This window comes from Coffea eugenioides, chromosome 11, assembly GCF_003713205.1.
Source record: "Coffea eugenioides isolate CCC68of chromosome 11, Ceug_1.0, whole genome shotgun sequence".
NCBI lineage: Eukaryota > Viridiplantae > Streptophyta > Magnoliopsida > Gentianales > Rubiaceae > Coffea > Coffea eugenioides.
The window spans coordinates 18,999,404-19,015,172 of NC_040045.1; the positions used below are offsets into that span (position 1 = coordinate 18,999,404).

General features: G+C 37.9%; 1 protein-coding gene across 4 annotated transcripts; it reads right to left on the bottom strand.

The window, feature by feature from the left end:
* Positions 1-7,353: 7,353 nt before the first annotated feature.
* On the bottom strand, positions 7,354-14,462 carry LOC113751386 (probable inactive purple acid phosphatase 29). 4 transcript variants are annotated; one of them, XM_027295386.1, is made up of 6 exons: positions 14,223-14,462; positions 12,950-13,020; positions 12,203-12,606; positions 8,920-9,314; positions 8,354-8,798; positions 7,354-7,669 (listed from the first exon to the last, which is right to left on the bottom strand). In XM_027295386.1, the coding sequence occupies exons 3-6, from the start codon at positions 12,456-12,458 to the stop codon at positions 7,635-7,637; spliced, it is 1,131 nt and encodes a 376-aa protein (XP_027151187.1). In that variant the 5' UTR covers positions 12,459-12,606; positions 12,950-13,020; positions 14,223-14,462; the 3' UTR covers positions 7,354-7,634. The 4 variants fall into 4 exon arrangements, with proteins under 4 accessions (XP_027151187.1, XP_027151186.1, XP_027151188.1 ...); XM_027295385.1 differs by having other exon boundaries at positions 12,950-13,024; XM_027295387.1 differs by having other exon boundaries at positions 12,900-13,024.
* Positions 14,463-15,769: the final 1,307 nt, after the last annotated feature.

Sequence of the window (15,769 nt, forward strand, 5' to 3'; positions counted from 1 at the left end):
CGTGTCCTAATCAGTGACACTTTACCATGTCTAGCCAAAGACATTAAAGATAGGCGCTCATTGGGAGGCAACCCCATTATTTCTTTTAATTGTTTGTTGGTTTCGTAGCATAGTTTAAATCTGCTTTCCCTGAATTTGATTGATTTTGGGTGTTAGTTTTCGTTTTTGCTGATTTGTAGGTGACCTTCAGTTATGACGCGCCCGCGTGATGACGGGCAGGAATCAGAAACTTCAAACTTCTGGGGGCTCTCCTGCCCTCTTGACGTGCCCGCGTCACGTTCGCGGGAAAGGTAAGGATTCAAAAAAAAAAAAAAATATAGAAAATTATTATCATTATTTCATTTATTCAAATAATAACAAAACAACAACGAGAAAAAAGAAAAAAAAACCAAGAGCAAGAAAATTTTTCCTCTTAACCGTAGCAATTTCATTTATTAATATAAAAAAATAAAAAAAAAAAACTTTCTTTTCCTTCTTTTCTTTTCTTTCCTTTCTTTTTCTTTCTTTCTTCTTCTTTCTTTCTCTTTTCTTTCTTCTCCGCTGTTCTGCTGCTCCCCTGCTCTCTGCGCACGCTCGACCAGCCGAAGCCGCGCGCCATCGCCGCCCGCCGCGCCTCTGTCCGCGCGCCGCCGCCAGTCAGCAGATCTCTCTCTCCATCGCCGCCCATCTCGCCCGCGACCTCCGCCATCCACCACTAGATCTCCACCGTCCACCTCCACTTCCACCACAGCCGCGCGCCGCTGCCCGCCGCAGCGAGCTCCTCACGCGCGCCTCCGCGCGCCGCCGTTCCTCCTTGGCTGCGACCCGCAACCCACGAACGAGCCCGTAGCCTCTCTGCTCACGCCGCCGCTGCCCACCGCAGTCAGGCAGCCGTGCGCTGCACACGGACACCGCCAGTCACCACCAGCTTCACCTCCGCCTCTCTGTTTGCCGCCTGGAGTAGTCCTAGTGGAGGTATTTGACATTTGCCCAATTTCTCAGTATTTGCCGGTGCTATTTGGTTCCCCGCATGTTTGGGTGATTTTCCACCAGTGGTACTGGTTGGATTATATTTGCTTGGAATTGCTAATTCTTTTGGGTTGGGTGCAATTGTGCGTTTAATTGGCCATCTGGAGCCACTTGTTAAAATTTTGGGTTGAGCTGACATACTGTAGTCGATTGTTAACGTGGGAGGTCTATTTTGCTTGCATTGCTGGAGGAATTGTTGAGGTTTCTTTGGGGGGGTTTTTGCTTCAGTTACTTCTGATATTGCCGGGTAGCAATTGCTGGGCCCTTGGTTTGTTGGCATTTCTTTATTTATTGTTGGCACTGGCAAGTTGTTATATTTGCTGGGACTTTTGTTGATTAAGTTGATTGCTCCAAATCATGGTGAGACCAAAATCCTCCTCTAGGTCTAGGGCCTCTCAGTCTCAACCCCCTCCACAAGCCTCTATTCCTGTCAACTCCCCTACCAACCTACCCTCCTCTTCTAGTGTTCGAACCCGTTTGGGTAGGGGTAGGGGTGCTCAGGTAGATACACCTGCTCACTTTGGGGGGCACTTAACATTTACCAGACCCGCCGATCGGCAGAGATACGCTAAGGTCTATGAGAGGCGTATTATACCCTGCAAATCTTGTCACAAAATCACTATGACTGCCCTGGGTATACGGGAGGAGGTCAATCAGATGTTTACCGCCATTGGGTGGTGCCCGTATCTTGATATCTCCTGCCCCGCTTTTGTTGAGCTGATTCGGGAGTTTTACTCCACCTTTGAGTTCGAGTTACCTACGAGATACACCGTTGACACACCAAATGTCATTCATTTCCAGCTCATGGGTCGAGAGTTCAATTTCTCCATTACCCAATTCAATCTGGCATTTGGGTTTATCACTAGAGAGTATGCTGAGACTAGGGAGTATGCGGAGAGTGCCTGTGACTACATAGAGCCGTTCCTCTCCCACTACCATGATGTGTGGGAAGACATGTCCGTCGATCAGCACCGCTACGATCCTTCCCGGTCTAGGAGCTCCTTTCTTAAGGACCCTAGTGCCCACTATGTTCAGCGATTCTTAGCCTACAGCTACTCGGGGCGCAAGGACAGCTCCGGCATACTCTCTTGCCCTGAGTTCTTCTTCCTCTGGAGTATGAAGAACAACATCAAGGTTAACATGGGGTGTTGGTTGGCGGCTCAATTCAAGACGGTTTTGACCAAGAAGAACAAACCGCTGATCCTTGGGTCCTACATCACCCACTTGGCGACCCAGTTAGGAGTTCTTCACCTGGATGATCACGACCTCCACTTGGCATTTGAGATGGAACACCTGGACGTGGATTGCTTAGAGAAAATGGGAGTCGTCGAGCGCCTGCCCACTGGTTTCTGCCAGTTTACCCCTCCGGGACCACCTCGAGCCCCGGGTGCACACCATTCGGCCCGGGCAGGGCCATCTTCATTCCCTGGGTCGGCCGAGGACATCGCTGGGCCGTCATCTTCTGCGCCACCTCCACCATATGGGTCAACTGAATGGCAACAACTCCGGGAGCGGGTTCAAAATTTGGAGGCTCGAATGCTCAACGTCGACCTCAATGTAGCTGGCATAGCACAGAATTTGGCGCAATTTCTGCATCATACGGGCTTTCCTCCTCCAGCTCCACCTCGCCCACCTCTTTGACCGGATTTCAGGGAAGTGTTGCTGTCCTCTCACCCACTTTTGTTGGTTATTTGTCACATTGAGGACAATGTGTCCTATAGGTGTGGGGGGGTCTAATGGGGTGCTAGTGTTTTTAGTTTTCTTTAGTTTTTAGTTTTATTTCTAGTTGCTCATTTTCTTTCTTTCTTCTTGGTGCTTATCTCTCCTGAAAAAAAAAACAGAAAAAGAAAAGAGAAAAAAATTGATTGGATGTTGGCTCATTGACTCTAATTCTACTTTTGCCAAGTTTTTAAAATAAGTATGTATCGGGTTGATGTGGTTGGATCCAAGATATCTCCTTGGTGAATATCGGATTGCTTGGCTCTTTTGATTTCTTTGTTAACTTTTCTAGGCGTTGGGAATGACTGTTGGCATTTTAAGGTGAACTGGTCCAATATTGACTCCAGTTCTCCATGTTTGGCAATAATGAGGCGAGCTGCCCCTATGCTTAGTTGCTAGTGTTGGTATTTCGTGTTTTTGGCTTTGTTTGGCTGTGAATAATCTGGACTGTACTCCGCTATTAGTCACTACTGAGTAACCGGGGATCTGCACCTAAAAGTGTCGATTCTCGCGTCAAAAGGTGGTATTTTATATGAGTACGTGGTCGTATAGCGGTAGGAGCTAAGTAACCGGGCTCCTCCATCTAAAAATGTTGGAGTTCGCGTCAAAAGGCTCCGACGGCTAACGACTAAGTCTTTTTGTGTTAATTATTACTGCTTTCAATTGCAAAAAAAAAAAAAAAAAAAAAAAAAAAAAAGAGAAAAAAAATGAAAAAAAAAAAGAAGAGAGACTAAATAATAGGGAAGCTTGCCGGTTTATGGACTAGATATGGAGACTTGTGTGAATATTCGGACCATTAGCTGATAAATGTTGAGTGCCATTCCTCTTTCTTAGAGTAGTTAATTTGGAAATTGAAGAAATTCGCGGTTTAGAGGCTAACTGGGGGGATGTTTTTTTGGATTCTAATCACTAGAGTTCGATATATGGTTCTCTTGGTATCTTGGCAATTTGTGGATAGAGCAATAGCCACTATCAAATTTTTGGTTTTCGTTTACTTTTCTCATGCTTGAGGACAAGCATGGTTTAGGTGTGGGGGGAATTGATAGGTTGCAATTTATTCATTTATTTTAGTATTAATTCCTCCTATCACCTGACTGGATGTGAATTAATTGCTGGATTCTACTCATTTTTAGTATTTTGCACTTATTTCAGGGAGTAGAACGGAAATAGGACAACATGTGGAAATTGAGCAGGAAAAGAATTCAGAGGGGAGAGCTTGTCCCAGGGGCACTTTTGGAACAGAAGGCACCAAGTCCATTTTGGTAATTTTCGCAAAGGAATGCCGACTGCAGGGTTGGTTTCTGCTTCGGAGGGCCGGCCGCAAATAAAAGAGAAAAAAAATGGAGAGAAGTAGAGGACGGGATTTTATATTTTTCCCTTTAGTTCTTTTTCATCTTGTAGTTGGCCGGAATTGTTGACTTTTTTTCTTTTGAGTACTTGTTAGCTAGTTTTCTTCTTACGTAGGAAGATTGTGAGGAGCATTAGCCTGGCACTTTATTCTGGCTGTAGTTTCTTTCACTTGCGCTTGGCTCCACGCATGTCAGGAGCAGAAAGTCTGACTTTTCCTCCGTGTACCGCTGGAGTGATTTTGCTACACGAATGCTTGGAACACTAAATAGATTCACTTGCTGCGGGAGACTTTCAATTGCATTCTTACTGTTCGACGTATTGCAACTCCCAAAATTTCAACGGACAATGGCCGCTGTTTCCTTTCCAATTTCCCGCGGATTTAGTTCATCAATTATGAGCTAATTTCCCACTTCTAGCCAAGGAGCAACGAAGGCTCTGATTCACCTAAAATTTGTGAGATCGATTTAATTTAATCTTTCCCTTTTCTTTATTGGTATCCGCATACTCCCTGAATGCTAGGCTTATGGTTATTTAATTAATTGGTTGTCTTGGATCCGGATAATTAATTGATTTGGTAATCTATTGTCAATTGGGGTATTAAATCCGTAATTGTTTAATTACCTCAAAATAGTGACAACTGGCACGATTAGATTCGTGTTAGGGGGATACGCGGGCTAATCTAAAATAACCCTGGTAGTGCGTTATTTGATTAGAATAGGGCCCCTCTAATACGTAAGGCAATTGGGGAATTAAATTCTACGGGCGTACCTAGGATTATTTCTCAATTAGAGCAGTGATTAACGGGCGTACCTTAATCATCGACACAGTAAGGAGGGGTTGACTGTCATCGCTTGTTTGGCAGTTATAACCTATTTATTAGTAAATAATTGGGATTGCCTTTGCTTATCGATGATCAATTAGGTGAACCATTGCTGAAGTTATTCCTTGGCTAGATCCTTAATTATCATTCATTTGATTTTAGTAATTTGTTAATTAATTTTTAGTAGTTTCTTAGATTTTATTTGAACTTCTTTTATTGTCACCTTCTGCATAAAAACACCCCATTGTCACTGTGAATTTGAAAAGAAACAATTACTCCCAATCCCTGTGGATTCGACCCTGCTCACCACTATCTACAGAAATTACTTTTAGTTTGAGCAGGTATTTATTATTGCACAGGCATCGACAACCTGTCACCCAAATACATATTAAGTATTCTAAACAATTAAAGCAAATTGAATGGATTTCAAATCCTTCGTCAAATTCCTAAATTCAAACGAAGAGCTATTCCTATTGTCAATTCCAAGGTATGGGTCTTGTATCTAGCAGTGTGGAAAGGAAGGGAAGGGTAAGGGTGGAAAGGACAAAAAATAAAAAAGCTAATTAGTACCTAGTATCATCACTTATTACATAGTTATCACTTAATACTAAATTAGTATAGATGTCAATACATATAATGTACGTAAGAGCAAATTATCTAGATAGTCACTAAACTTTTTGAATAATCGATTTTGACCACTCAACTATTAATAGTACAGTTTTACTCACTCAATTATCAAAAGTATAAAATTGGACCATCCTATCTGATTTTTCCATTAACTTTGCCAAATCTAACTATTAATAATATGTCTCGTAAATCATTTGAATCCTTAGATCTGACAGAGTTAACGGTGGAATCAGACACAATGGCTTAAAATTTATACATTTGATAGTTTAGTTGGTAAAAACAAACTATTAATAATTAAACGGTCAAATCTTGACTATACAAAACGTTCAATGACTATCCAGGTAATTTGCTCTATATGTATCCAAGATCTAAACGAGGTAGGTTTGGCCAATTTTTTATTTTATTTTTGGGTAAAATACCAAAAAAACTCCCTGCAATTTGTCAAATGTTCAATTTAACTCTCTCTAGTTTGGAAACCTTACCATAGCTCCCTGTGATTTCAACTAAATTAAAAATTGAATGGAAAACATCCAATGTAATGGTTACATATGAAATGTCAATATTACCCCTATATAAATGATCTCACTGTGGTTTGCTGAATGTTTAATTTAACTCCTTTTGGTTTGAATAACTATATTATAGCTCCTTATAGTTTTGACTAAATTGAAAATTGAACAGAAAGCATTTCACATATAGCAGGGCCAATATTGACATATTATGCACAACCGTTAAATTGGATGCTTCAAAATCGCAATGAGCTATAATGTAAGTTTTCAAATCAGAGAGAGTTAAATTGAACATTTGACAAATTACAAAAAGTTTTTTGATATTTTACCCTTTATTTTTCCAGATTATGAATTACCAATGCATTATTGTAACATTTTCCAAAAAAAGGTAGCACGCTATGAATCTCATTGCAGCAGCAAATGTGCTAAGACCTTCTTTAGTTATAAAACTTGCACTCCCAAGACTGGCCATAGCAGAACAAATTAGAATATTTGTTAGTTGTAATACTATATGTATTTCTAGTTTATCGTTTACTGAGTGTTACTATAGTACAGAATTCGGCAATACTAAAAATCACTCACCATTCATCACGTGTACACTCTGAAATAATACCGATTTTACTATTATAGAATACTGATTTTACACTTTTAGATACTTATCTCTTAGCTTTCGGTAGTAGTTTCTTTGACTTTTGGTACTACCACTAACTACTAGTCTGCAATGCCGAAAAATAATTACTTTTGACACTTGAAAATTTTCTTCGTTTAGTAATGTGCACAAATAGGACTTCTATGCTCCACCATTTTATACATCCTTTATCAAATCTTACACCAAAATGTTCCTTGGAGCGAAAAGAGCTCAAATCAACGAGGATTTTGTCATGAAATCATCTATACATTCCCAACACAACTTAGCACTCTCATGATTATTTTCGACTATTTCTAGGCTTATTTGGTGTCAAAATTCTCTAGTATATCGAATCATTAGTCTCCTAGTGTCATAGGAATTGCAAAAATATGATTTAATTGGTCATTTTGCATTGAACAAAACCCCTAAATTTTATAAAATTTATTAGGCCTTCAATTTTTGTTGTGTTTTACACTATGCAACTTTAGCAGCTCAAGTGAACAAAAGAATTAGAAATACACGCTTTCAGAAGTTAGAGGGCTTAAATTATACAAATAATAGTTGAAAGGTTAAAAGTATACAAACTTAATAATTAGAGAGGGCTAACTAAACATTTCGCCGCCTAGAACTATTACTTTAAATTTAGTTGTGCAACTTTGGATCAGTACTAACCTGTTAGTTATAAACACGAGCAATGGGTCCAAAATAGAATAAACTATTAACTATGATTTACTCATTATAATTACTTTAGCCATACATGCCATCTGGTAAATTTCAAAAAACATATTGATGCTCGTCCAAACTTCTTTACTAATATAGTGGGTACTAACTCTCCACGGGAGAAAAGATTAAAGAAGGCCTTCATATGATTCTCTTCATCTATTTTAAACAATCTAAACCTAAATAGCTAACAACAATACACCATACTCATTCAGTATAACTGCATAGACTTCTTGAATACTACCATTTCATGATCTCAAAAGTGTCCAATGTGCTTCTTTCTACGAGCACCTGTTTGATGAGACCGAATTATCAATACGCAGACAGAAAAGTAACATGATGATATCAAGCAGATCTACAAGGTGAACAGTAGACATTGAGTTTGACGAATAACCAAGCACATGAAAGAGCGAGAAAGAGAGTGTAACACCTAAAGCATGATCATTCCAAGAAAACAAGCAGAATAACATGTTCCCCTGTATCTTTGATTACAATCGTTCACAAGAGGATGGGGGAAAAAAAAGAAGAACTAGAACGAATGATATGGAACAATCAGAGTGGAAATTTCATTGTAAGATGAGGAATAGAAGACATGGAACAATAATCCACAGACATACTAAAATCACCTTACTTTTAAGGGTTCTTCTATTTTGTTCCCTCAATAAAATCTGAGCTTGGTGTTACTTTTTCCGCAAAGTGTTGTGAACCAGGGGTGGATGGTAATTTTAGAGTTTTCGTAATTGGCGCATCTCTTATTTTGGTGAGCTTATTGGGCACAGAATCAGAAAAACTATCACTTATTCCACAACAGGCTAAGGATTGCAAATTCTAATGAAGGAAATATTCCTTTCTTCCGCTCATTAACTCAGTAATCTTTATCATTTGTTTGTTACTCTCCTTCTCTTTTGTTTTCTGGTACAGTAGCGTGATGATTTTGTGTCAGCGAAAACTAAAGCTACAAGAAAAGAAGCTTACCCATTTTGCTCCAAAGCACTTGAGCATCAATTGCAGTGAGGTGCTCATCATCAAGCCGCTTCCATGTTTTGATAGACTTCAAAGTTCCCCAAACTCCCTCATCTGTTTTCTCAAGAGATGCCACCACCATTCTTGTTCTCCTTGACCATCCAGCCTTGCCATAAGCATGATATCCAAACCCTCCAGCATAACAAAGATGTAAACCACTTAAATCACCACAGAAGTCATTAAGGTGATCATGCCCTGTGAAAACTGCCTTCACATCCCCAGCTTCTACCATGGTTGCAAAGAAGCCAGAGTTGATAGATGCAGAGCTGATACCTTCCTGTTTCACACCAGTGAAGTTTGATGAATCAAAGCTTGCATATTCAGGCAATGGAATGTGAAAGTATACAAGCCCTGGTGCAGGAGATTTTTGAGCCTCTGGTTCATTCATGTAAGCTCTCTGCATAAATAAATAGGTAAATTACATAAGTTCCAACCAAATGTCAAGTGATAATAAGGTTAAAAGTATGTACATTGACTATGAAGCTGTACTGGAAAAAGGAAGAACTTAAGTTTTCTACCTGAAGCTTGGTAGAAGTTTGTTGAAACCAAAGCTGCTGAGAAGGTTTGATCCAGTCATAGCCAGGGATAGAAGGAACTTTGGAATAGTCACCACTGTCAAGGAAGTAGAGATTTAGTAGTGACTTATTCACCAATCTAGAATTTTCAATCCCGTGGACTTCCAGGTTGTAATTCCCAAAACCATTAATACCAAGAGCTTCAGGAGGATTTAACTGTGATAGAGTGTTCTTCATGCCAACGATATATTTCATGACACCTTTCCGTGAAAGTGTAGACTCTTGGTCATGGTTTCCAATCACTGCTGCCCATGGGATGTTGGATGATATTGCAGGGGAAAAAGCAGCATTCATAGATTTCACAGGATCAGTAGTATCAAAGCCAAATATATTGTCCCCTGAGCCAAGCATATCCAAATAAACATCATGTAATTTCTCATGATTAGGGGTTCAATATATGTATATTAGTACCAGAGTAGTGAGGATAAAGGATACAGGCTTTTGAATATAGATGGCCTAAACAAATAAACATATTTCTAGCAAGTGTGATTTTTTTTTTGTCAAACTAGCGAGTGTGATTGCTCCTTGACTTTTTAAGAACATACACAACAAGAATGAAATGAAGCCAATTTTGTGACCTACAGAAAGCTTTATTTACGCTTGATTTCTAAGCAACATGATACTGAGACCTGTAAGTACTTTTCACATTTGAATCTATTGACTAAATCAAGGCAAAAGCTTCAATATTCTGACTCCAACGTGGAATGCACCAATTGGAGCCTGTAGGTCACAAAAATTTCATAAAGTGAGTTAATGACAGAATCATCTGTCGCATCTATTTAGTAACTCTTATAACAGCAATAATCATAAACAAGAGTATCTCTACAAAATTCGAAACACAGAGATGTGTCAAACCATCACTGTTTCCTTATAACAGGAGAAGCTCACTAAAAGAAGTGAAGTCTCACCATGTTTGCGTGCTCGTGCATTGTGCATGCGTGCAAGTATAAGAAAGTCACTGATGAGCTCTTAACATTACATTCTTTATCTACAAACAACTATACCGTTTCCTCTCTCTCTCTCTCTCTTCCCCGCCCCCCCCCAACCCACAACAACAACAAAAGATCCCCACTTCTTTATCTCTACAAGAAGTTACCACTGTAGCCTATGTGTTGATATGTTGTTCTTTATATACTGAATTAGGGAAGATACTCTAATTCCTTAGGCCCAATTTCTAATGTTCTGTAAGAGTTAGTTTCACTCCAGAAATCAACCTAATACTCTTTTACACTGCTACTTGTTTTCTTCAAAATTGAAGAACCAATTAATTTGATTTACGATATCAGGATACTCCTTGTTTATTTAGCTTTGATTTTGTGTGCAACAAATGCCAAAGTTGACATGAATCAACCAAACTCTGCAATTTCATTTTAAATCCTTTTCTGATGAGTAAACCTTTTTTCTAGTCGGTTCATCAATGAAGCACCTAATGTGTCATCAGAAAATGCTCCATTTGCTTGGAAAATGTAAGACTAGGCATGTGTCATTACAAAAGACATTTAGTCTATGAAGTATCCTTGGATTTTTATGTATTTTAAGGTGCAATGTGGGACAGTAAGCTAGTGATTTATTGACTTTAAATCAAACGAATGAGCCACTGAGTTAAAATCATAAGAAAATGGTTGATTTCTCCTTTCCTCTTGCTTTTTTGACTTCTTCCAGAATCTCTGTAGCATTTCCAATCATTAGATCATAATAACTCCTACATCTATGAATTACAAAACCCATCTAATTTGCACTCCCTTCTACAGAAAGGCTCACAGTAGGTCAACATGCTTCAAAGTTCTCTTCATACCCTTCAACTCAGGTTTGGTAGTCCATCTGTATCTTACTTTTCTGAGTGCATTAAAGTTTTCCACTTTTAAATGCAGAAGTAGATTCATAACTCATGTTGGCCCCAGGAGAATTTAGCCTGCATTCTTGTGGGCAGTTGTCTCAAGCATAAGGCTTTAAAGTCCCAATGCCTACCTCCAGTTCAAACACTCTTCAGATATTTTTATTCTTCCTTTTTTAAACACATCATGCTTTTTGTGTTCTGATTTACTATTGACCGTATCAGAGTAGACTACAAGCCAGTACATTACTCATCCACATTTTTTATCATAAATCGAAAGACATGGGAGTAAGAGCATTCCATTAATTTGGGTACAACTCTGATTGCTCCATTAGTGAAGACCTTTTTCCCTGTTAAAAAAACCATGTTTGGGACCAAAAACTAAATATAGATAAAGTTAGATTGACATTTTCATTGCCAAGTAAGATTTTGCTCTTGACTTAATAGCAGTCTTGTCTCTTTTACCTTGTAGGGGGAATGTGCTAGCACTGGTTCAGGGTTAAGAGACAAATTCCATTTGGGAGGTTGTTTGGTCAACTTCTCCTATTTACGTAGACAATGAATGTTCATTAGCTTTCACTAAGATTCTGCTTAGTCTATCCTGTCCTCGATTTAAGGGCGGACAATCTGCTTTTGACGTATCATGTTCAGTTGTACTTGGGATGAACTAGAAACTAATTATTTTCTGTTCTAATTCTTCACAGAAATTGCCCTAGCATCAATCCGCATGGATCATCCCTAATTTGGACCAAAATTAAACTAACACCACAGCATTACTTAGATTTACTATCGAAATTCCTTTGGTCCAGCTTCGATTTCTTACTCTCATCCTTATTATTTTCAAGACTTTATCTTTCTCATCTTCGATTGGCAAGATAATGACGTAGGCATTCTATAATAATCACATTTTCAAAATTTGTATGGCTACTATCAACAAGAGCTATTTGATTTCATCGACAAGTGTAGCTTTTCTTTCAAGTTTTCTAAGACTTTTACTCACCGCTGCTGGGTCTTTTGCATCTGTCCAACTCCAAAAAGCTTTTTTGCACTCAAGGAATGGAATAAGCAGGAAGATCATAGGGCTTTTGCAAAGTCACACAAATAAAGTTGCTCTTAAGTGGCATTTTCATTCTGTATCCTTCTATTTTTAAGTAGTCTATATGTCATTACTATCTTTTATGTACAAAATTTACCAGTACAGAAGCCTCGGTTCGTTGCACATAGTAGATAAGGAATTAATATTTTAAATAATATACATCCACAATAAGCATCATGGAATATAATACGTAGATCTACTTGTAAATGCATGAAACTGCTTATCTAGTACAAGAAATATTTGCAATCAAAGATTAAAAGACAAAAGAGAAACCAAAAAAAGAATGTAGAGAGTACCAGTGAAAACAATAAGGTCAGGCTTCTCTGCAAAAATAAGTCGTCGAATAAAAGCTGTGGTATTTGTATCAGAGCAGGAGGCAACCTGCTGGGGCAGTACATCCAGACAAGGAGTAGTTTTACCATTAGCATAGTGCATGTCAGCCACTTGCAGAATCCGAAATTCCCCATTCTTATTGAACCTCAGTTGCTTACTTCCATGGACAGGAACAGTGCAGAGTATAGTAAGCAGCAAGACCAATATGAAGCTTGCCATATCCAGTAATAGACAATAACGAAGGAACACAGTGATGAGAAGATCTATTGAAATGGTGATGTTTCAGGCTGTACAGAGTCAACACTTCAAACTTCCATTAGTTTGCCAGGCTGCTGTAAATTTATCATGTGCACTGAGTCTATGCCTCCTGCAAGTTGCAGAAACTTTGTTGTCAAATTCTGGAATTGGTCTGAACCTGAGTGTGAATTCAGATGAAGTCCTATAAATGAAAAATCAGACAGATAAAGAGTCTAAACGACCAAGACCAAAAATGTTCCAACAGGTCAAACTAGTCCTAAAAGAACAAGTTAGCCAGGATGAGATTATAACAGTGTGATAAAATAGGCATAAAAAATATTAAATAAAGTCCCTTTTACTATTAAAAAGATGAAAATACTGCTTGCAAGTTTTTGAATGTCAAAGCAAAGGCAGAAATCACACTGTTTTATCTTCTGTGCATGTCTTTGCAGGTACTTCAAGAAATTAAATACCGGAAACTTGGACTTTCACCAGTTAACCTGTGGACATTGGTGCGGTTATTAACTTCACTCAAATCTGATATCTTCCTGATTTAAAAGGAACATAATCAGCAAATGAAAAAGGCAAGTCTACTCGTTTTGATACAAGTGGAAATCTTGGATACAAGTTACAGAATATAAACAATTCATCAAGCCAGATATCAATACTGCCATAGCATGTACATCAATATCTGGAAATGCAAAGAGGAATTAGCAGATGGACTAAATTTATTCAAATCTGATATCTTCCTGATTTCCAAGTATCATAATGAGAAAATGCAAAAGGGAAGTCAACCCAATTTGATGCAAGTGGAAATCTTGAATACAAGTTACAAAATATGAACAATTTATCAACCAGATATTGATATTTCTGTAGAATGTACATCAAAATCTGGAAACGCAATGAGGAATTAATCACTATAAGAGTCTCAAATCTAACCTGGAAAAATACGAAAGGATATAAACAAAAAAATTCAAACTCAGCACAAGCAGAGATATTTTAGAAATGTTTGAGTTAGTTGCTAAATTGGTTACAATGAACTCTATCTGAAACTCAAATAATATACCTAATTTGTAAATTTAATCGCCAGCAGCTGCCAAATAACATGACTCAGTTTCACCAAAAGTTTAAATTGTTAAAAGATACCTAAACATGATCAAACAATTGCTGGAGTACTTTCGTTCCCAAAGTTCTAGTTTACATGTATAACCCTGCAGGTTTAAACACTGAATCCAGACAAGCATGTTTACCAAATGAAAAAGCACATTGAAAAGCACAAAACTGTGACATCTGCAAGCTCTAGTTCATAACCCTTTTACTCATCAAATGACACAGCAAAAGGCCAACTGCACTTAGAAGAATTATCAATCCAATATAACAGCTATCACAATCAAACACAGAAGTCACCTTTTCCAACATTAATCAAGATTACTCATCTTCAGTTCAAAAATATGCAAGATTTCATATTAAACATGTGGCTCCACTAAAAATTACAACATTTATTCTTACAGATCAACACCTCAAAGCAACATGATAACACTGAAAATACAGTAAAATAAGTCCGGAATACAGGATAATAAACAAATTTCTGCAAGAACATACGAGACTTAAAACTAACATCCAAACCAGCGGCTCTCCTGCGACTACAATTACACAACAAGAAATCAATAGAAAACCATACAAGACACGACAAAAGGATAGCTATATGAGAATTTATGTCCTTATATTTAGCTAAAATGAGCTTACCAGCGAGATGTCTCTCTCCTAGAAGGCTTGAGAATTAAAGGGTCGCAGAAATTGAGATTGAGAATGTGGGATTTTCAGATATTCTGAATCTTTATACACTGCGTTGCTTTGTTTTTTATTTTTATTTTTTTTTGTAAGAACGTTGACTGCGTTTACTTATAGAGCGATAAGGTCCTTGATGTGAAAGAGACATTTAATGACAGCAAGCAGTTGGATATCCGTCTCCTAGAATGCTTGATAAGAAACAGATTTTTTACGAGTATGAAAAAAAGGTTATAGAAACAAAGACAGGAATCACGGGCTTAGATACCAACACGGTTGAGAATTTAATGATAGAAGTATTGTTTACAGTTGGAATAGTAACAAAATAATGAAATATTCGCATATCCAGTGCTGACAATAATTTGGGATGAACCAATGAAGGACTATAATTATGATGACTAGAAACAGTTTTGACATTGATTTTGGGCTTATTTTGGAAACCTACCCTTGAGGCTTTTAACAATTGTGAAGGAGCCCCCGAATTTGGATATCATTCATATTAGCTCCATTGGATTTGCAAAATCTATTGCTATAACTTGTGATATTTTTTAGATTGATTTTGCGATTAGTTTGGAGGCCTACCTTTGAGGTTTCTAACAACTGTCGATGACTCCTCATATTTGAAAATTATGCTTATTAGCTCGTTAGATTTGTAAAATTATCAACATAGTGTCTATATGATGTACTCATGCGGTAGTTTATAACTCATGTAGGGATGGCGGTCACCCGCCCCGCGGGGGGCTAATGGGGAGAGGGTTGGGACGGGGGTGGGGGTGAGGGGAATTCCCTCCCCCCCCCCCCCCCGTGCTTAGAAACGGGGCTGGGGGCGGGGGAGTGTAACCCCACCCCATCCCCCGCCCCGCCACCCATTTTAAAAAAATAAATATATAAAATATATATGTATATAATTATATATATAATATATAATTTAATTAGTTACAAACTTATGATAATGATATTATTAGTTATATGTATTATATGATATAATTGATATTATTAATTATACTAATAATTATATATATGTACTAATACAAATTATTAATTGGTTATATTAAATTTACTAATACATTTATACTAAATCCCTAATTACACTTAATACAATAATATTTTTTTCTTAAAAAAAGCACAAGCACAATAATGAATTAGTGATTGTATTTGTGCCAAAAGTGAAAACTTGACTACTTTAGTTATATTTATTTCATCATGTTGGATTGTATTCAAATAATTTTTGTTTGATTGTTTTTATAAGTTTCAATTATAATGAATAATAATTTGATGATGTGTTGATATTTTAGTACTTGATTATTTGCTAAAATTTAACCATAATAAAATTATATAACAAATTTTTATTAGCCCCGCGGGGGCACCCGTGAGGGAAGCGGGGCGGGGGGAGTGAGGGACGGGGGATGGGGGAGGGGTCCCCTGCCCCATTGCCATCCCTAAACTCATGGTTTGATTAAAAAAATTTGGGCAAAGAAGTATTTGATTTCTTTTTAATATGTTTG